Source organism: Gastrolobium bilobum, unplaced genomic scaffold (genome assembly GCF_033153095.1).
Source record: "Gastrolobium bilobum isolate Gb01-03AN ecotype WA unplaced genomic scaffold, APGP_CSIRO_Gbil_v1 utg2146, whole genome shotgun sequence".
Lineage (NCBI taxonomy): Eukaryota > Viridiplantae > Streptophyta > Magnoliopsida > Fabales > Fabaceae > Gastrolobium > Gastrolobium bilobum.
The window spans coordinates 8337-29789 of record NW_026896512.1 but is presented as its reverse complement, the minus strand read 5'-3'; the positions used below and the strand labels follow the sequence as shown (position 1 = coordinate 29789).

The 21453-nt window shown below is 35.8% G+C and overlaps 2 protein-coding genes across 2 annotated transcripts; one reads left to right on the top strand and one right to left on the bottom strand.

The window, feature by feature from the left end:
* The first annotated feature begins 2956 nt into the window (after positions 1 to 2956).
* On the top strand, positions 2957 to 10066 carry LOC133300180 (DNA topoisomerase 2-like). Its single transcript, XM_061499691.1, has 19 exons — positions 2957 to 3508; positions 3996 to 4288; positions 4379 to 4445; positions 4534 to 4804; positions 4894 to 5093; positions 5734 to 5943; positions 6083 to 6196; positions 6302 to 6412; positions 6519 to 6683; positions 6782 to 7123; positions 7229 to 7362; positions 7474 to 7822; positions 7911 to 8097; positions 8181 to 8230; positions 8318 to 8764; positions 8855 to 9017; positions 9127 to 9182; positions 9267 to 9345; positions 9444 to 10066. Exons 1-19 carry the CDS (start codon positions 2957 to 2959, stop codon positions 10064 to 10066), a joined length of 4413 nt encoding a protein of 1470 aa, XP_061355675.1.
* A 976-nt stretch (positions 10067 to 11042) lies between these two features.
* Positions 11043 to 15572, bottom strand: LOC133300177 (DNA-directed RNA polymerase II subunit RPB7). Its single transcript, XM_061499688.1, has 7 exons — positions 15477 to 15572; positions 14775 to 14942; positions 14020 to 14185; positions 13875 to 13925; positions 12549 to 12614; positions 12362 to 12430; positions 11043 to 11379 (listed from the first exon to the last, which is right to left on the bottom strand). The coding sequence occupies exons 2-7, from the start codon at positions 14888 to 14890 to the stop codon at positions 11317 to 11319; spliced, it is 531 nt and encodes a 176-aa protein (XP_061355672.1). The 5' UTR covers positions 14891 to 14942; positions 15477 to 15572; the 3' UTR covers positions 11043 to 11316.
* Between the last annotated feature and the right edge of the window lie 5881 nt (positions 15573 to 21453).

Sequence of the window (21453 nt, the reverse complement as noted above, 5' to 3'; positions counted from 1 at the left end):
TCGACTCATGAACTGGAGGATGTCCAGTTCCTTCCGTTTGCTTTCCTCCAGCTGCATCGCGTTGCTAACTTGGGACACCTGTAGCAAGTCGGATTTAGCAGGGGCAAGGATGGGAGCAAGATTTTTGGGCAGGGGCTTTGGCTGGCCCAGATGCTCTACGGTTTCGTTAAAAGCAATTTTCTGGTGCCCTTGGGCCTTAACACTAGGGACCAACTTACTCGGGCCCTTAATCGAACCAGAGGGTTGCTTAGTGGTACTACGGGATCCATTACCATTTGGGTTGTACCCTTTACCTGGAGTCGTTGACTTTGGGGCTTGATAGAGAAGATTTGGTGGGGTACCACTTCCTGAAACCTTGCTGCTACCTGTCAAAGCTGACACCTTTTTAGTAGGAATTTGGCTTCGAGTGGCTTCACTCTGTATACCTGCCACATCCTGCTCCTCTGCTGTGGCCAGTGCCTCATACCTAGTGTTAAGGCTGCTATCTTTTGTCCCATTACCTGTAGCAGATCTGTTCGGATCTCCTACATCGGAGTGGCGTTGCTGAGGCTTTTTCTTCTCCTCCGGCTGACCTCTGGAGGAGGTATTAGGTTTACGAATCCTGTTACGCTTCTGGACCAGCATCCATTCGCCAAACGCGTCATCCTTGTTATCCCTAGATGGGATTTTTTCCATGGGACTCTTCTCCTTCCTCTGGATACTAGTGCCTACCGGGGATAGGTTCGTTGGAATAGGGGAATTCCCAATACACGACTCTTGCCTGTGGCCATAACAGCCACACTTGAAGCAAACTAATTGAAGACCTTCATACGCCACTTGGAATGTTCTGCCCAGAACCTCAAACGTTGGAATAAAAGATTTCCTTAAGTCTACTTCTATGCAAATGCGGGCAAACTTGCCTTTTTCCGTGTGCTCTGCATACTCACCTGTTCCTCCATCATACTTCCTCAACGAATTCCTATCCACCTTAAGCGTCTTTCCAAGAAGATTACCTATTCTCCATAGGTGTTGAGCAGTGTATACCTCAAGCGGAAGCCCAGGTATGCGCACCCAAACTGCTAGCCGTTTAACTTGTTTATCATATGGGTCAAACATTGGTCTCCATCTCTGCACAACAACATAGTGACCCACCACCACCCATGGGCCTTCTTGTAATACATGGAGATAATCCTTCTCTTCCTGAAAATTTATTAGGATGTAGCCGTTGTCCAGGTCAATGACTTCTGTACCACCTCTTAGAGCCCACATTTTGTTCAGTCTTGTCATTAGGTAGCGGTTGCTAATCCGTCTCCCTAAAAGTTTAACGATGAGAGCTTTTTCCCATCTTTTACAATCTTCTTTGTGTTGTTTCTTGGATATATGATAAACAGGGCAGAGGGGGTTAGCTTGAACTACAGTGACTTCTTCCTCCATCATACCATCTTCTTCCTCTTCTCTCCTTTGAGTGTCCCTCCAATCTTCCTCGTCACTATGAATGTCATCATCTCCTCCATTGAGTTGGAGCACCATGTCTTTGTAAGACACTACCCTCTTGCCTTCTCCATCAAGAATACTCCTGGGTTGCGGTGGTTTCCCTTCAGAGGTCAATCCAGCGCTTGGCTCTTGAACCCTTATTACAAGGTTAGCCCCTTCCATGGTAGCGTCTTCAAAGCCAACATCCTTAGGCTTTTTAACGCTTCGTTCCAACAAGTCTTCTTCTTCTCGCACAGGTTCAGAGCCTTCGCCCACTCGACAAGTCTCCATAATAGGTGCTCTTTTTTCAAAATCAATAGTCTGTTTAATACAATTGTGAAATTTTAGACATGCGTATGTTTGTTTGTAAAAATATCGTGGCCTTTGCGTTTACAGCCTTAATGAATATAATCTACTTCAAAACAGTCTCTCCTAATGTAATAATTGTTTTTTCCTCCGTATTTTGCACATTATTATTTGAATTTTGGAATATATAATTTGGTTATTACATTTTAATAAATATCTTTACAATTAAAAGGAGAAACTTCAATGACATGTAATAATGGGATTGGAATTTTTTCAAACACCATAGTCACACCTTACAAAAGAAAAAAATGACTACGAATAAACTCTAAAATTATTGAAATTAGTGAAAGGTTAACTCCCCAACTCTTCTATTCAAAGCCACTAGTTAGAGTTAAAATTCATAAACAAAACTAAGTATATTACAATTTGCAATGCTTGTGTTTCTACGCTAGGATTATTCATTGATGCTAATACTGATGTGTTTGTTTGTATATGAAAATGTTGCCCATGAACTTATGGTGTTGTATTTTGAATGGTATGGGAATACCCAATTATGGTTTATGCATGCCCACAATTAAAACAGTTTAATGACCAATGCACTATTTCTAACTATAGACATGAAAGTCAAATTTAATTTTATATCACAAGTTATGTTAATATTTGTGTTGAAGATTTTCAATGTTTGTTAATAGTAATTATAGATTTTTCACTTACACGGTTACAAACCTTTCATCAAGAAAAAGTTAACGTTTTTTTTTTTTGCTGAATTTTTTTTTTAATTTCCTAAATGTCTCCATTTCCCCATTATTTTCCAAAAATGATCTATTTTCATTTCGTATTTAGAAGTCGCCCCCCAAATTGAATTCTGATTTTTTTTTTGTTTGCAATTAGATTTCTCCAAACATCTAAAATAAAATAAAATAAATTATAATCCAAATTGGTGAATACCTTGACAGCACGTGCATGCTTCCTCGGTCCTTCTCAAAAACCAAGGCAAACCAACCACATCCGTTTGATGCCACAAAACGAAATCCCCACCATTCATTTCAAATTTCAAATTTCCCGCTCAAACCCCCAAATTTTAAACACTCCAAACGACCGTTAGGTCTATGCCCCTTTTCTACTTCAATTAAAACAACACCTTCTCCACCTACACACACCTCTTCTTGAATCTTGATCTCTTCACACACCACCAGCCATGGAAACGATGGCGAAGCGTCCCTTGCAAAGCAGCACCGCCGCGAACATCGCGGCGGCGAAGACCATAGAGGAAGTGTACCAGAAAAAGTCGCAGCTGGAGCACATCTTGCTGCGCCCGGACACCTACGTAGGTTCCATAGAGAAACATACGCAGAACCTGTGGGTTTACGAGAACGATGAGATGGTCCATCGCGCTGTTACTTACGTCCCCGGACTCTACAAGATCTTCGACGAGATTCTCGTGAACGCCGCCGATAACAAGCAGCGGGATCCGTCCATGGACTCACTGAAAGTCACGATCGACGCCGAGCAGAACGCCGTTAGCGTGTTTAATAACGGTGACGGCGTTCCAGTGGAGATCCACCAGGAGGAGAAGGTGTATGTTCCTGAATTGATCTTTGGACACTTGTTGACTAGCAGCAACTACGATGACAATGAGAGGAAGACCACCGGAGGCCGTAACGGTTATGGCGCTAAGCTCACCAATATCTTCTCCACCGAGTTCGTTATTGAGACCGCTGATGGAAGGCGCCAGAAGAAGTATAAACAGGTATTCGGTTTTGTTCACTGATTCATTTTTAGATTGTGAACAATTTTCTTTTTATATATAAATGTTTTAGTTTTTTTGTGGTTGATATATGCTCAATTTGTGTTATTCATCGCCGAATAATGTGAACAGTATTTCTTATTGCAGTCTTTCGATTTCCGGTAATTTTTTTTCCTCAGTTTGTTTGTTAAGCTGTGTAGTGCCTGGATCTGACATTCGTTGAACGGTTCTAGCTACTGTAATTGTTAGCTAGTCCTAAACTGAATCCTGTTTTAGTTTTACTTGAATTGGGGTAAATTTGTGGTCAATTTAGGACCCAGCTAGGGTTTTTATATTTTATTTTTTGGGTAATGGACTCAATTTTGGGTTTGTTTGATTGATAATCGTCTTTTTGATGCGGGATTTAACTGTAGAGTTTTGTTGGCCATTTATGAAGCTGATAGTAGTTGTTTTTTTTTAATGGGTTTTGCTGATTGGTTGTGGTTGAAAGGTGTTCTCCAACAATATGGGGAAGAAGTCTGAGCCGGTGATAACAAAATGCAAAGATGGTGAGAACTGGACCAAGGTGACCTTCAAGCCTGACTTGGAAAAGTTCAAGATGAGCTATCTTGAAGAAGACGTTGTTGCTTTGATGAAAAAGCGTGTGGTGGACATGGCCGGGTGCCTTGGAAAGACTGTGAAGGTTGAACTCAATGGGCGCCTCATTCGTATGAAATCGTTTCGTGACTATGCCGACCTATACCTCAAATCTGCTGAGAAATCTAGACCAGTGCCCCTTCCAAGGTATGACTCCACAGAATATTGTTTGAGGAGCCACTGGATTTTTTTATTCCCATTATTGGTATGCTAACTTGATTTGGTTATTGTAATTAGGATTCATGCAAAAGTAGGTGATAGGTGGGAGATTTGCGTGAGTCTAAGTGATGGGCAGTTTCAACAGGTAACTAGTGAGCTTCTTTAAGCAAAGTAACTCGGAAGTTCATTGCTATTTTTTTTGGTCTTACACACCCTTTATTTGTTTTTACCAGGTCAGCTTTGTTAATTCCATTGCTACAATCAAGGGTGGGACTCATGTTGATTATATCACCAATCAGATTACAAGCTTTGTGATGAATAAAGTAAATAAGAAGAAAAAGGATGCCAATGTCAAAGCTCACAATGTGAAGAATCATTTATGGGTTTTTGTCAATGCTCTTATTGACAACCCTGCTTTTGATTCCCAAACTAAAGAAACTCTCACGACTAGACAGGCTAGTTTTGGATCGAAATGTGATATTCCAGAATCAATGCTGAAGGATGGTTCGTCGTGCTATATCATTTTTTTAGTTATAATATAATCAGGGGACAAGAAATGGTGCTTTACACTCACACGTTGCAAACCTTTGCAGTTGCAAATTCTGGAATAGTGGACACCCTCCTATCATGGGCTGATTTTAAGCAAAGCAAAGATCTGAAGAAAACTGATGGAACAAAGACTCAGAGAATTCGTGGGATAGTAAAGCTAGAGGATGCCAATGATGCTGGAGGAAGGAACTCTGAGAAGTGTACCTTGATATTGACAGAGGGAGATTCTGCTAAGGCCCTTGCTGTAAGTTGTCATCTATACCAATAGAATTAGATTTCAATATTTGGTGTCCATTTTTTTATATTCCTACATCCCTAGTCATTAACAAAAAACAGAAAAATTATCATACACACTTGGTTCTACCACTAATTTAGGAAATAAATTTTCTAATCAATTATAAAAAGTGTTTAAAAAAATGTTGTAACACATCACATTTAAACTCCATTTTAAGGTTGAAAGCATGTAACGACATTACTTTTGCTCATGCAAGCCTTTACACTATTACTTCCCAGTACTAGCCAGCACCAGGAAATAGCTTCATAATTCCAAATGACATTAGCTGGATATAATGACACACCTGGCCTCGCAAAATTGTTTTAAGTTAATAACCGAAATCGTCATTAGAAGTCATGCCCACCACCATTTACAAATAATTTCTGCTTTGAAAGAACTTTTGTACAAAATCTTTTCTAAGTAGTACAGTTTGAAGTCAGTTTTAAACCTCAAAACGTAAAGATTGTCACGTCAACATCTAATTCAGCACAATTTTTCTTCTTTATACTCGTGGCTACTTCTGCTACTGTTTAATTTCTTTTTTCTTTTCTTTTTCATTCTCAAGCGAAGTTATGTTCTAGATTTGTGACATAATTTATTTTATATGAAGATGGCTGGTCTCTCGGTTGTGGGTCGAGACCATTATGGTGTATTTCCATTGAGAGGCAAATTGCTCAATGTGCGGGAAGCCAGCAGTAAACAGATAATGGAGAATGAAGAAATTCAGAATATAAAAAAGATTCTTGGACTGCAGCAAAACAAAGAGTACACAAACGTAAAGTCTTTGAGATATGGTCATTTGATGATTATGGCTGATCAGGTGAGTTACCAAAGATCATAGTTTAGACTTGGGTTGACTTTTGTCTTCTGTTTCAAGAGAATCTTTTTAAGTCACGAGCAGGTAGTATGGTTTTCTTAACCACTGATATTATAATGGCTTAATTTTATGTCTGGTTTAGGATTATGATGGGTCCCACATCAAAGGGTTACTGATAAACTTCATTCACTCGTTCTGGCCATCACTGCTACAAGTTCCATCTTTCATGGTTGAATTTACCACTCCCATAATTAGGGTAAGTATGGTTAATGTTGTTAATGATAAAAATAACATTGAGCAGTACATACTATTTTATCGAACTTCCTTCTCTGATGTCATACATTTGTTTCTGTCTTTGCAGGCTTTTCATTCAAACGGGACAAAATTATCATTTTATTCCATGCCCGAGTATCTATCATGGAGAGAAAGCTTGGGGAATAATGCAAATGGTTGGAAGATAAAGTATTATAAGGTTTGTTGTCGTAAGCATGGATAATCTCCATAGTAGGTTTATAATCCATCCTTTGCTTTCAGTTTTTTGCTTTTGTATTTTCTTATTTTGTTTCTGGCCTTTCTAGGGATTGGGTACAAGTACCCCTCAGGAAGGGAGAGAGTACTTTGGAGATCTTGACAAACACCAGAAAGACTTCGTTTGGGAAGATGACCAGGATGGAAATGCAATTGAAATGGCATTCAGTAAGAAAAAAGCTGAAGATAGGAAGACCTGGATTCGTAATTTTGAGGTGTGAAGTGTTACCAATCAGAAAATATTGTGCATTTTATTGATAGATCCTTATTCTAGGGAGGATTTGCTAATAAAAGTCTACCTCTGTTAATGCAGCCCGGCACTTTTCGTGATCATATGGCCAAACGTATAAACTACAGGGACTTTGTTAACAAAGAGCTTATATTGTTCTCCAGGGCGGATCTTCAAAGGTCTATTCCCTCAATGGTTGATGGCCTCAAGCCTGGTCAAAGGAAGATTCTTTTCTGCTCGTTTAAGAAAAAGTTGTTCAAAGAAATTAAAGTAGGACAATTTATTGGTTATGTGTCAGAGCACTCCGCTTACCACCATGGTGAGCAAAGTTTAGCTAGCACAATTATTGGAATGGCACAGGATTTTGTGGGTAGCAACAACATCAATCTTCTCAAACCAAACGGTCAATTTGGTACTCGTAACTTGGTGAGATGAAGCTGTTATGTCCTTCGTTATCTTACCTTTGTTAAAATATTCTCCATGTTTCTTTTACCTAAAATATTGTATTTACTATGGAATTTGCTCTTTCAGGGAGGTAAAGATCATGCAAGTGCTAGATACATCTACACTGAACTGAATACTATTACTCGTTGCCTCTTCCATGATGATGATGACAAACTCCTTGAATACTTGAATGAGGATGGGAAGTCAATTGAACCGAACTGGTATTTTGTTTTCTTCTGTTTTTAAAGGACTCTTTAGTTTATGATTAGTAAGGGCTAAGGAACTCCTAATACGTAGAACATATTCAAATTCCCTTTTGTCTGGCCCTACAGGTACATACCAGTTATACCTTTGGTTCTTGTTAATGGTAGTGAGGGAATTGGTACGGGATGGAGTTCTTACATTCCCAATTATAATCCAAGGGATATTATTGCCAATGTTAGGCGTTTGTTGAATGATGAGACAATGATGCCCATGGATCCATGGTATAGAGGATACAAAGGAACCATTGAGAAAAGCGCCAAGGAAGGTGGGTATATAGTCAATGGTACAATAGTGGATATGGATGAGCAAACTTTCAGAATCACAGAGTTGCCTATCCGTAAGTGGACTCAAGATTATAAGCAGTTCCTTGAATCTTTAACCGATGGGACACCTAATGCCAAGGATCCTCTCATTGAGGTAAGCTTACTTAAATATTTCATCACCATATATGCACAATAAGTTAACTAGTGCCATTTTTTTCATGTGAATTCGTTTCTTTATGCAGGATTTTAGGCAGAATGGAGATGACGCAACCGTAGACATAGAAGTCAGGTTGAAGCTGGAGAAATTAGCGATGGTCAGACAAGAGGGACTGCTGAAGAAATTCAAATTGACTAGCACAATTAGCACAAGCAACATGCATCTTTTTGATGCAGAGGGGAAAATTAAGAAATATGAAAATCCTGAACAAAGTATAACCTTCATCATGTGGAGTTGTTTTGAATAATATCATGTTACTTTTTACACTCACTGTTTTATGTCACTTCTGATGCAGTTCTCGAAGAGTTCTTTCCACTTCGGCTGGATTATTATGAGAGAAGAAAGGTGAGTTATTGTTGTGTCAATGGGTAATAGGTCTTGTATTCTGCACCTATTTGTAAGAACTATAACGCAAATTTGTTATGCATTCAGAAACATCTACTGGACAATCTTGAACGACTTTTGTTGGTGTTGGACAACAAAGTTAGGTTTATATTGGGGGTTGTGAATGGTGAAATTATCGTCAGCAACCGTAGAAAAGCTGATTTGTTGACGGAGCTGCAGCAGAAAGGTTTCACTCCCATGCCAAGGAAAGGTAAATCTGTGGAACCGCAAGTTGCTGGGGCAACTGATGAAGAGCAGGAAGACGACAATACTAGAGAGCAGGAAACTGGCTCTGAGCCTGTCAATGTTGAAGGGGCAAGACGAGGTGACTATGAATACCTGTTATCCTTGCCTATTGGAACATTGACCCTCGAAAGTGTTCAGAAGCTGCTAGCTGAAAAGGATGAAAAGGCAAAGGAGTTTGAGATTTTGAAGGAAACACCATCGAAGTCCATGTGGTTGAAGGATCTAGATGAGCTTGAGAAGAAACTTGATGTAGGAGACAATTAGTTAATCTCAATTTTCAGTTATATTGAAGTGATGAATTTATTTATCTCATAAATTATTATTTATTGCGGATTTCAGGAACTAGATAGCATGGAGGCAGAGGAAGAACGAAAGAGATCATGTCAAGCAAACAAAAAGTCATTCAATACTAAAGCAACCAAGAAGCCGCCACAACCACGAAAGAATACCAAGAAGGCCAAAAACGTTGAGCAGGATAATGATAATTCTTCAATGGAAATCGGTAAGCCTGAATTGTTACGATTATTATGACATGATTCGTATCTATTATATGTTATCTTTAGATTTTTAATATCGATACGAGTATGAACTCTCTCTACTTGCATGATCAGATAAAGTTGCTGATGTCACTAAACCGAAAGGCAGATCAAGTTCTAAGAAAACTGAGGTATGCCAATTGCCCAATTTTCCTGTATTAGATGTTTTCTGCAAATACTGTGGGGCACTTACACTGTCACATACCTATTATCAGGTTGCTGATGATGAAATTCTCTCTCTTCAAGAACGCCTGGCTGCATATAACTTCGGAGCATCTAGTGATCAGTCCGCAGGTAAATGTCTCTGGGCTACACTAGTTAAATGGGTTCTGAATCTTCCAATTCCATATATAATACGTATGCTAGTACTTAAGTTACATTTGTTTCCACAGCCATGGAAGAGCCCCCTGTGCCTGCTGGGAAGAAGGAGAATAACAGAAGGGGTGGTGCAAAGAAGAAGTCGTCAAGTACTCTAGTGTTTGACGTATCCGATAGTGATAATGATGACGATGACGATGACGATGACTTCGAACTACTACAGCAGGAGGCTGCCCCAGAAGCAGGGAAAAAGAAGGGAGGGAGAAAGCCCGCAGCTCAAAATGCAAAGAAGCAACCTGCAGCCACCAGAAAGAGAAATGTAGGCAGCAAGCAATCTCAGACATTGGGTCAAAAGCTTATAACTGATATGTTGCAGGTAGCTGAAGGTACAGGGATATCACCAGAGAAGAAAGTGAGGAAGATGAGGGAGTCTCCATTTAACAAGAAAAGTGGTTCTGTGCTGGGCAGGGTTACTGACTTTAAAGATGAATCTGCAAGTGAAGACTTGTCGGGTTCTGCTTCTAACTCTGGTAGCGCTGAGGTGGTTGATACTGCACCACCAGCTGCAGCAGCAAGGGCTAGACCTCAGAGGGCCAATCGTACGAAAGCAATATATATACTGAGTGAATCCGAGAGTGACAATCAGTCTGATGGCAATGCTTCGGAATTTTCTGACTTCGAAGAAGATGAAGACTAGCCTAGTCCTTAAACTTTGCAGAAGCGTGATCTGCATCTCGCGGATTTTTACTTTCAAGTTTGATGATTCTCAACTTGATGAGCACTTTACGTGAATGTATGGTTTCAATAATTGTATTCTCATGATGAATGATTTCAAATTAATGACTTTTGTTACCAGTTTTTTACGCTAAAGAGTGCAATGCCAGACCTCATCCCCCCTCTCCCAAAAAATAAATAAATAAATTCTACGAATGCAATGCATGACAATATATATAAGGAGTGAATTCTCTCGTGTCAAATTTTTATCATGTGAAATTTGTGTTTTTCTCTTTTTACATACAATAAATAAATAGAATCCAATTATCATTAATGAAAAAAAAAATAGACAAAAATTTCATGACTAAATCATGAAATTTTAAATATTCATTCCCATATATATTACTATTGTGACCTATGACTCCCGTCTAAAATAGAATCCAATTGCTTTTATTTTTTAGGTTGCTCGAAATGGTCTTTATTGTAGTTTCCATACTCTATATCCAATAGGAGAGTTATAAAGACACTCCTTTATCCCTCATGTTAGGGGAATTTTTTTTTTCCTGAACATACAGTAATGAAGAGTGAAATCAGAAGAGAGAAGTACAAAACTAATAGATCCCACGTTTCACTGTGTTTGCGAAAAAATGTCTTTTTCTTTCTGCAAAATTATTCTTATATAACCCTTACGAAAATTGATTCAAGTTAGTATGATGGAAAAAAAACTTCTCATGTTGCAAGAAAAGTATCTTCTTCTACTATTCTCATTTCGATGACTGTATCAACTACTTTCTTAATTTCTATCTTTTTTTGGCCCAACTATTTTCTCTCAGTAGTAAAATTTCATTTTCTCAGTTGCAAACGGTTGTATGATACCAAGAGAATGGAAAAGAAACGCAATAACAACCTACACCTTTCTCGAATCCTTTTAAAATCGATCTTCTTGTTTTGTTCCCTCTAGTTCTCTTCATTTTTATGACTTAATTTTGGGTGCAATACAAAGTTGGCTGATGCAACACTGAGCCCAGTACTATTTAATTAATATACATCCAGAAGACAAAAACATAAGTGAATTAGTAAGAGAATTTGATACAGCAACCAAGTAAACTCATTGCCGACTCGGTACTTCCAGCAATAGTTACATCAACATGATGTCTGAAAGAATTCAGGCGTAACAATCCAGGCCATGCAAAGTGCAAACTATATACGACAGAAGGGTACAGAAAGGTGCATTTAAGCTGTTGCAGGGTCGTTGATTACACCCAAGAAATCATCTTTTATGGTACCTATGCAGAACTGCAAAGAAAGAAAAGAAAAAGGGTAATGCATGATATTAGATAAATAATTTCTTGAAAACATTGGAAACAAAAAGCAGACAAATGTTCCATATCCAAAGGCAAAAAAAAATTTAATGGCTCTGTACAGCTCATTTTAAAAACTGAAGAGTGGCATCAATGAGTTCATATGTAGGACTAGGTGAGGCGTAGGGAAAACATATGCTTAGCATGTTCATGAGCATTAAAAATCATTAGGAATAGAATAAAACCCAGTACCATATGCTTGCAAAAACTGCCACAAGGTTACAAGGCCAATGGGAGTTCTTTAAGACATCTTCACACATGGCATACAAGATCATCACGGTAGGAACAATATAGTCAGAACATGTAACCTTAACAAGGTGGTCAAAATATAATCATTTTCAGTCCATACAGTAGCTGGAGAATTTCTTATCATAATTTACTCACAACGTTCAAGTGTGTGCTCTACATCATTACTAATAAAGTAGAACTGCAGCATGGGGAATTAACAATTCCTGCATACCACTAAAGTACGGTAAATTTTACAGCTCCCTCATGGTAGCTAGTAGCTTAATACTACTTTGCTTGGTAGTAACTTTCACATTCCATGTTGATAACTTTTGAAATAGGTTAAGTTCAAATAATAACAGCAGAGTTATCCAGACAGTAGCAAATTGCCAGCAAACGAAGCATAAACTAGCATTTTAGAGATATAAAATTATCACCACTTTTATGATATGCACAAATAATTACTGCTAAGCCAGAGATTTTCGCAAGAGTTAAACATTAAAATTAGCATAAAGGCTCTTTTGAGGAACTTGTAACAGTAAAGAGATCTGCAGAGAAAAAAAACTATATCTGCAATTAAAAGCTTTGATATCCTATTAATTTGAATTTCTCAAAGCAGAATTTAGCATAAAGCTGCTGGAGCTTAACAGCATTCATAAAAGGAAGTAAAAGATTAATATATACGGGCATACAATTTCAGTAGCATCCACTCGAGTCCCAATTATCTTTAGTCTCACTTCACTATCTTTTTGAATCTTAACCTGCAAAAGACCAATTGATTAATACCAGAGTCAAAGACATAAAAGAACATGATAATAAACAAAAAACAAAACAATTTGCTCTCTTCTTTTTTAATGAGAAGTTATAAATGATACATACGGATCCATCTGAAGTAGTGTAATTTGGCATGTCTCCAGACTGGAACTCCATATCATCCGGAATCAACTAAGAAGGGAAAAAAAAAATTAATAGACAAAAATATATTACAAGGTACGAGTTGAAGCTTTTCTAGTCACAAAGTGATGACATAAAACTATATTAAACTATTTTTTTAAAAAAGTGGATAATAATGTTTGGCAATTCTGAACTTCATTGCAGATGTCTGATGGTAAAATAAAGACATTCCATTGTGATTTAGAATTTTAGATGGTTTGCATGGCATCAGTCATCACAATATAAATAATTAGTTCGCTCTAAAAAAAAGAATAAAATGAACACGTAAAACAAAAAATATCTAGGCGAGTTTAAACTCACATCACAATTTAAAGCTTGCAAATTAGCCTTTTTGATTACTAAGCAAGGATGAATCAAAACAAATCTCATACAGCATTCTAAAACAGAGGAGTTCCTTTCGAGATGAAATAGAGTACATAGTCAAAAAGACAAAACAAGAAATCAATTCTCTCGCCCTACCATCCATTATCTAGAGTAAAATACTAATCCTACTCGTCAGTGAGAAGTTTGGACAACATTCAAATATTGCAATATGAAACAAGTATTTTAGATAGGTTATATCGTTTTTCCTTTTCACTCCTACATCTTTCTACCTTTTGATAGAAAATAAAAAAAAAAAATTCCCCAACTGGCAGAGAATTAGAGGAGGAATTCAGCTTCAGTTTAGATCAACACCAAAACTCTCACAGGAAGTCGTCTTTAGAAAAAATAATACGAGGAATAGTTTGTGTGATTTAGATAACTGGTTTCATGCACTGATTTCATTTTTTATTTGAGCTAATCACCAATTTGCAAAATCATCTTTATTCTAGCCCCAAACACAGAAAGGTCAACTGGTTATGAAAGTCCATTAACACAAAATTCTGGTTTGGTAATTAATTCATTTAATGGTCAAGATCCTCACATTATCAAGACAGTTATTCTCATGAAATTGAAAATAGATAGGCATAATAAAAACTTATTTTGCACGGTACGAGTATCTAATACACTACAATATGCAATAATACAAACAATACGAGTAAATGTTATTTATTTGGTTCCTGTTTCCTTCCATTATTTGTGCCTTAAAATAGTTAGAGTCTATCATATTGACATAGCCAAAAACTTGCATGGCATTCTAATGACAAAACCATAAACGGTAAGCATAATTTTATGTTCAAATAAAGAACAATAAGAACAACCTATTAGGTATAACATGTGGATGATAGAGATCATTTCCCAAAGGTTATAAAAGATAAAAAAAAACCTTACATGGTTTGAAACAAAGATTTGGACAGGTCCAGCTTCAGCGAAAAATCCCATCTGTACAGACAGAACTCAACAATTATAAACCACTATCTTCGCACATTAGAGTTAGATGGCTAGATTACTCAAAAGACAAAGGAATCGTACAAACCTTGTTCACCATGGTGACAACAGCTTCTAAGATCTCCCCCTTAAACGGTCTGAAGACAACACATTGGTACTTAACCGGAAATGTTACAAACCCTGTTCCATCACGTATTAACCCTTTCCCAATGTTTTCTATCCCAGTAACCGCCACCACAAATCCATGTCGACCACTGCAAAATAGTTGAAAATCCAAATATTACATCTCACCGAAGTTCAAACCAGTCACTTATAGACACAAATACTTTTCTCCGATCTAAATTAAATAATGTTCCAATCAAATACACGAACAAAGCTATCATTATGAACATATTTAAACGGGGATTGGGAAGAACATGTCCACTACTGTTTCAACATGTCAAAAAAAAAAAAAAAAACCCTCTTATATATATGGAAATTTGAGATATTTGTTAAAGTTAGTTCAAAATAACTCGAGGCAAAAGATCAGGAAAAGCCACCAGAAAGAGGGCCAGGATGGGGGTTCTCATTTCTCAACTCTTAAGAGTATTCAAGTTTTGTTATTTGAGCCTGAGGCCATGGATGGGATTCAAGTCCGTGAGGGCCAGGATGGGGAGTTTCAACTCTTAGCAAGTTTACATACTAAAACTAAAGTTACCTAACAAAAGAAAACCTTAATTGTTTAACACATCTTCTCTAATAATATATTACTAAAAAATCCATATTTTGCTTTCTTATTACCATTTATGACCTCTCACATTATAGGAAAAAGAAATATACTGAAAGGATCTTAAGGTGAATCACCTGCAAGTGCCTTCCACATCTTTCATTAACTTGGCAACAAGATTATCACGAAGATTACGGCCAAAGTAACGTGGATGCAACTGCATATTTCGCTCCAACACTATGTGAAAAAACATTTTCTTGTTTCTCCTTCTTCCCCCGCTTTTTGCCCAATCTGGACAATTACTCCTGGCCGTAAAACAACTAATAAGAATATATATACAAAGAATACAACAACAACAACAAAAAAAACTCAAATGCATATTTTCGAATGGGAAATAACGCATCCCTAAATTTTATTAAAAAACAAAATTACCATAGACATGAATAACAACCGGTGAATGGAAAACCTAAATAAAGATTGAAAACAAAAAATAAAAATTTAAATAAAAAAATTGCATCACAAGCAAGCAACTTTCTTTCCTTCGTTGCACCACAAGCATCCTTCGATTGACAGCACAGCTCAGAAAAAAAGAGAGACCTGCGAGCTGTGCGTGAATGATTGAGGAAGAAGGGTTTCAAACCCCATCTTGTTTCTAGAGCAACAAATGCACGATAAATCACGGGACTATCCAAAATAAAAGAAGAAAAAAATGAATCGGAAACTCAGAAATTAGGGAAAACAGCTTGCTTAAGTAGCAGCGCAAACCTATAGTCTATAGATTCTTCTGAATGAGAGAAAAATAGAGAGAAACTAAGAGAGAGTTTTCTGAACGATTTTACCAGTTTAATCACTGTGGCAGCTCGCAGTTGTTGTTTGTGCGGTGAAGCTCGACGGTGATTCGAGACTACAAGGTACAGCACGGGTCTCTTTTGAATTCGGTTTACACAAATAATTTTTAGATTTATTTTTTAAAGGGATAGGATATCGTTAGGGCTGTGGGTCAGGTTTTGTCCGACTCGATCCAACTTGGTTTTTATAGGTCAGGTATTTTGACCTGACCCGCTTTAATTTGATCCAAGTCAGGTCTGACTTGGATTGGATTTTGTTGAACTAGTTCGGAACCAGTTTGGATCTGACCTGACTTGGTTTCTGAAGTGGGTCTGACTTGGTTTCTGAACTGGGTCAATTCTGACCTGACCTGTTTTTGACTTGATTTTCTCACAAAATTTTGTCGAAGTTTTTACGTTGCAAAAGACGAAAATTTCGTCACAAAATTATTTTTTCGTCGAAATTTTTACAAAAAAAAAAATTTCTATTGAAATTTAGTTTCCGTCAACAATTTTGACGAAAATGATTTCTTCCATCAAATGTTTTAAACGAAAAAAGAATTTTGTCAAAAAATTTGACGGAATGTTTTTCGTTCATAATTTCGATGGGAATGTTTTCTGACGAAAATTTTGACGGAAATTATTTCGAGGGAAATGTTTCATTTGAAACTTTCGACGAAATTTAGATTTTCTAAAGAATTTTGACAGAATATTTTTTTAGCCAAAATGTTTTTTTTGTCAAAAAAATTTACGAATTTTTTTTATAGAAATGTGTTTCGTTGAAAATTTTGATGGAAATTTTTTATCAAAAAACTTTATGAAAATATTTAGTTGAAAATTTTCGATGGTAATGTGTTTCGCTAAAAATTTCGACGAAAATTTTTTTTTGTCAAAAAATTTAACGAAATTTTTTTTGTCGAAATTTGAAATCTGTAAAGAATTTTGATGAATTTTTTTGCCGTCGAAATTTTTTGCCGTCAAATTTTTTTGATGACAAAAATGTTTCTGTCGAAAACTTTCGCCAAAATTGAAATCTGGAAAGAATTTTGATAAAAATTTTTGCCGTCAAAATTTTTTGATGACGAAAATATTTCCGTCGAAAACTTTTGCCGAAATTTGAAATCTGTAAAGAATTTTGATGAAATCTTTTGTCGTCGATATTTTTTGCCGTCAAAATTTTTTGATGACGAAAATGTTTCCGTCGAAATCTTTCGCCAAAATTTGAAATCTGTAACGAATTTTGATGAAATTTTTTGCCGTCAAATTTTTTTTATGACGAAAATATTTTCGTCGAAAACTTTCGCCGAAATTTGAAATCTTTAAAGAATTTTAATGAAATTTTTTGCCGTCGAAATTTTTTGATGAAAATGTGTTTCGTCAAAATTTTCAATGGAAATTGGTTTGAGGAAAATGTTTCATTTGAAACTTTCGAGGAAATTTAGATTCTCTGAAGAATTTACACAAAATATTTTTTCTGTCAAAATTTCTTATCGAAATATTTTTGTCAAAAAATTTGACGAATTTTTTTTACAGAAATGTGTTCCGTTGAAAATTTTGATGGATATATTCTTTATCAAAAAAATTGACGAAAATATTTAGTCGAATTTTTTTGATAAAATGTATTTCGCTAAAAATTTTGACGAAATTGTTTTTTGTCAAAAAGTTTAACGAAAATGTTTCCGTCGAAAACTTTCGCCGAAATTTGAAATCTGTAAAGAATTTTGATGAAATTTTTTTTCTTCAAAGAATTTCGAAGAAAATGTGTTTCGTCGAAAGTTTTTATGAATATATTTTTTTGTAAAATATTTTGACGAAATTTAGATTCCGTAAAATAATTTGACAAAAAAAAAATTCCGTCAAATTTTTTTACCGATATGAAAGTCACAAATTTTGATGAAAATATTTTTCGTCAAAAATTTTTGCGAAAATTTTTATGAAAATATATTCCATAAAAAATTTTGACGTAATTATTTTACGTGAAAACTTTTCTTTTAATGTAATTGTGATTTTTTTTTCACATAATTGGTATGGGTCAAGTTTTGTATGCTTTCACTTTATTAAAACGAGTCAGGTCTAAAACTGACCCAAAAAAAAGTGGGTCAGTATTTAAACCAGTTCAAAAAATATGGGTATTTATGGGTCAGGTCAAGGTTGGATCAAGGGCAGGGCAAGTGAATCAGTTTTTTTGCACACCCCTAGATATCGTGACACCCAAGTTATGTTACATGTGACACCCAGTCAATCGCACCGTTAGATCGTTTATATTGATCCAACGGTTATATTTATTTCTATCTTTGTATGGTCATGATTTCCCAAATTTAAAGTGAAAGCATTAAATATGAGAAATCATAACCATACAAAAGTAGAAATAAATATAAAATATTAAATTTGAGAAATCATGACCATACGAATATGGAAATAAATATAACCGTTGGATCAACATAAGCGATCTAACGATGGGATTGACCGGGTGTCACATGAGTGTAACATAACTTGGGTGTCACAATATCCTATCCTTTTTTTTAAAATATAAAAATCATATGGAATATTTTATAAAATTAATTTTAAAAATTACAACTGTATTTTAATTTTAAAATTCAATTTAAATAAGATAAAAAAATATAAAAATACTTATTTTATAAACTATTTTACAAAATAATTTTAAAAAACACAAAAAAACATTACATAATCAAACATACTCATAATTTTCAATATGAAATTGTGAATTTGTCAATTGCAATGTGCCTTTTTTTATTTTATTTTTACATTTAAATGTCAAGTGTGTTTTATTTTTTTAAATTTTAACCAATTATTATTAAAATATTTTTTGCTATAATTTTTTTAAAATAACATTTTTAATATTTATATATACATACGCGTGTGTAGATATATGATTCAAACAATAATTATAATGCACAGGTAAAATAAGTAATGATTTTTCTTAACAAAAAAGTAATGGTTTTTAACTTTCTATCATGTAATAGTGGGCTTTTTGACGCTTTTGCTATTTATTAATTAAAAAATAATTATTTTTTCCCTTATCCAAAATATTTCGCCAACCTGGCCTGTGTAATCAATTAAACTGTGAGGCTTGATTGATTAAGCCATTAAGCTTCATAGATTAAACAGTCAAAATATACACAAAAAATTGACCACGTTATTTAATTGATTAAGCAATAATGGTTTAATCAATTAAATAACGACATAACCCTTAAATCTATATGTCTCGGTCTCATTTACTTATATCCTATTTTTTATACCAAAATCTCTCTCGTTTCTCATCTGTAATCCAACCCATCAATATCCTATTCATCCCACCAACTCTAAAGCTTTAATCTTGTGAAAACATCGTCATTACACTTACATATTCCTTTTTTCGGGTAAAATCTGAACCCAAACCCAAAACCAAAAAATCTAAATCCTAGTCCTAATTTTCTTATGAAAGATGAGCTCAAGTTCAAACACATATGTTACAGTTATCTACCACGACGGAAGGCATTTTGAAGGTCTCATTGATGTTTAATTTGAAGGAAAAACCAAAATGATGAAAATCAAAAAGGACACTATATACAACGAGTTCAAAAGGAGAATTCACAAAAAATTAGGGCCACAAGGCAACCAATAGAGATAATAGTTGGTAATGATGCTATATACTACATTATTAACAATATTTGTGATGATGAAGATGTGGAACGTTTCATAGATGCAAATGCTAAAAAGAATATTCAAAATTTTATTGAGATATATGTTGAAGTTGATTCTGGTCAATTTTTATCTGCTCCTATGCATACAAAAACTCCACAATATTTTGGTCAACAAGACAAAATTGTCGGTTTATCTGCACCTGCACAAGGGTTAAGACAGATAACATTGAGAGAGAGAAAAGGATGAGGAGGAGGAAATGGATAACAATGAGGAGGGAGAACCTGAGACTGTTATTCCACTAGATGACACCTCAGATACTGACATGGAGGGTGATTTTGATGCTGACACTAACCCAATAAACTTGAGTTCCCCGACTATGCCTCTACTTCATGTTAACCCACTTAGCATTGGTAGGTTAGTAAATTTAAATTTTTATATAACATTTCATATTTGTGTTGTTATTGTTTATGACAAAAATATCATGCTTTAGATGTAGGACATGAGATTGAGTCATTTTGGAACGAAAGCCCACATTATTCCTTCATTAATCGGGCGCACCCTAATGACGAGATGGAAATGTTGTATGGTGACGATGACTTGCACGGTGGTTGGCAATTAAGGGATCTATTATATGTGTATAAGGAGTTTCATTCCAAATCTAAAATGCAATATGTCGTGAAGTTACATTGTATGAAAGCTCATCGTACAACCGTATTTGCAAAAAGCAATGAGCATAGATTTATGATGAAATGTCGAATCACAAAGACGGTTGTCTCTGGTATATGAGGGCAATCATGCCGAAGAATGAAAATATTTGGGTGATCAATAAGTGGGGAAAAGATTACATCTGACTGAACGAAGGTCTTGCCCAGGATCATAGACAACTGGATTCAGATGTTATGTGTTCAACCATTATAAGTATGTTTTGTATGATGTGCAGTTACATATGGTTTGTTTATGTTATTTATTTAGTGAAAAATATTTATTGACAATATTAACAACTTGCGTTGTTTTTTATAGGTATGTTAAGGGAAGATCCAGCTTTAAAACCAGTTCTGATACAAAAGAGGATGCAACGTCTGTATGGATACAATATAACTTATATGAAGGCTTGGAAGACAAAAATGAAGGGCACTGTGAAGTTATTTGGTGAATGACACAAATTGTATGAATTCTTGCCTAATTGGCTGACATGCATGACACAATGTAATGTGGCTTTTGTCTTCAAACTTGACACAGACGAATGTTTTGACGTACGCTGAGTTTATACAGATAATGTCGTCTTTCATAGGTTTTTTGGATGTTTCACTAGTCAATGAGGCCTTCAAATACTGTAAGCCCATAATTCAAATTGATGGCATTCATCTGTATAGAAAATATAAAGGAACTCTTTTGATTGCGATGTCACAGGATGGAGATGGATATGTGCTACCTATTGCCTTTGTTGTTGTCGCTCTAGGTGAGAAGTTGAAAGATTATTCGTGGTTTCTTAGCCTTATACATTTTCATGTGACAAATAGGAAAGACATTTGTCTAATATCTGATCATCACCCCAGCATTATAAGGGCGGTCAGAGAACATGCTGGTTGGCAGCCTCTATTTGGCTATCACGTGTTTTGCCTACATCACATCAGAAGCAAATTTAATACTATGTTTAGGGATGTGGAATGAAGAAAAATATGTTGAAACTAGGTATCTTAAATATTCATTGATGCATACTTGTTGTGGAATTTTATTCTTTGTGTTGTAAATATTCTAATGCATTGAAACTAGGCTTGTAAAATTAGTAAAATTAGCATTCTTGCAAACCAGCACAACACCCTTGCTGCTTAAATTGGCAAGCCTCAACACACTTGGAAAGTCCTTCCGCCGAGAATCCACCAACAAGAATTATATGCCAACCAAACCATCCATGTCTTCTTCTGCTTCCCCACCATGATTTTCGAAGACTTGCCAGCCTCAAACATGTTTTTTGCGTACTCTGATCTCTACCGTTCATCAGGGACTATGCACATGTGCCTTCCACCCATATGGTGGCTCGCTATAGCTAAACCAATGCTAGTTGGGGTTACTCCACCCAATGACCATGTCTCCACTATGATTTGTGCATTCCACCTTGCAACCATGGCATAAACTAGTTGGCAAGTAAAAGGCTTATTAAGAACGTGTTTGGTCATTGCCTAGGCGCGCAGTAATGGAGTTAGAGGTGGATATATGTTCTTGGGTGATGATACATTAAAGTTTTTTTTTTTAAAAAGAAAAACCAATTTCATTTTTTTTTTGGGTGGGGAGGGCGAAAAAACTGGTTGAGAAAAAGAGGGAGGATATTTTGACTACCAAAAAT

Coding starts and splice junctions, on each gene's coding strand:
- LOC133300180 (XM_061499691.1), top strand. CDS start 2,957: ATGGAAACGATGGCGAAGCGTCCCTTGCAAAGCAGCACCGCCGCGAAC. Junction 6,413..6,518: donor GGAAGATAAAGTATTATAAG/GTTTGTTGTCGT, acceptor TGGCCTTTCTAG/GGATTGGGTACAAGTACCCC. Junction 8,231..8,317: donor ATTATTATGAGAGAAGAAAG/GTGAGTTATTGT, acceptor TTATGCATTCAG/AAACATCTACTGGACAATCT.
- LOC133300177 (XM_061499688.1), bottom strand. CDS start 14,890: ATGTTTTTTCACATAGTGTTGGAGCGAAATATGCAGTTGCATCCACGT. Junction 14,186..14,774: donor GATGTGGAAGGCACTTGCAG/GTGATTCACCTT, acceptor ACTATTTTGCAG/TGGTCGACATGGATTTGTGG. Junction 13,926..14,019: donor TTGTCACCATGGTGAACAAG/GTTTGTACGATT, acceptor CTGTCTGTACAG/ATGGGATTTTTCGCTGAAGC.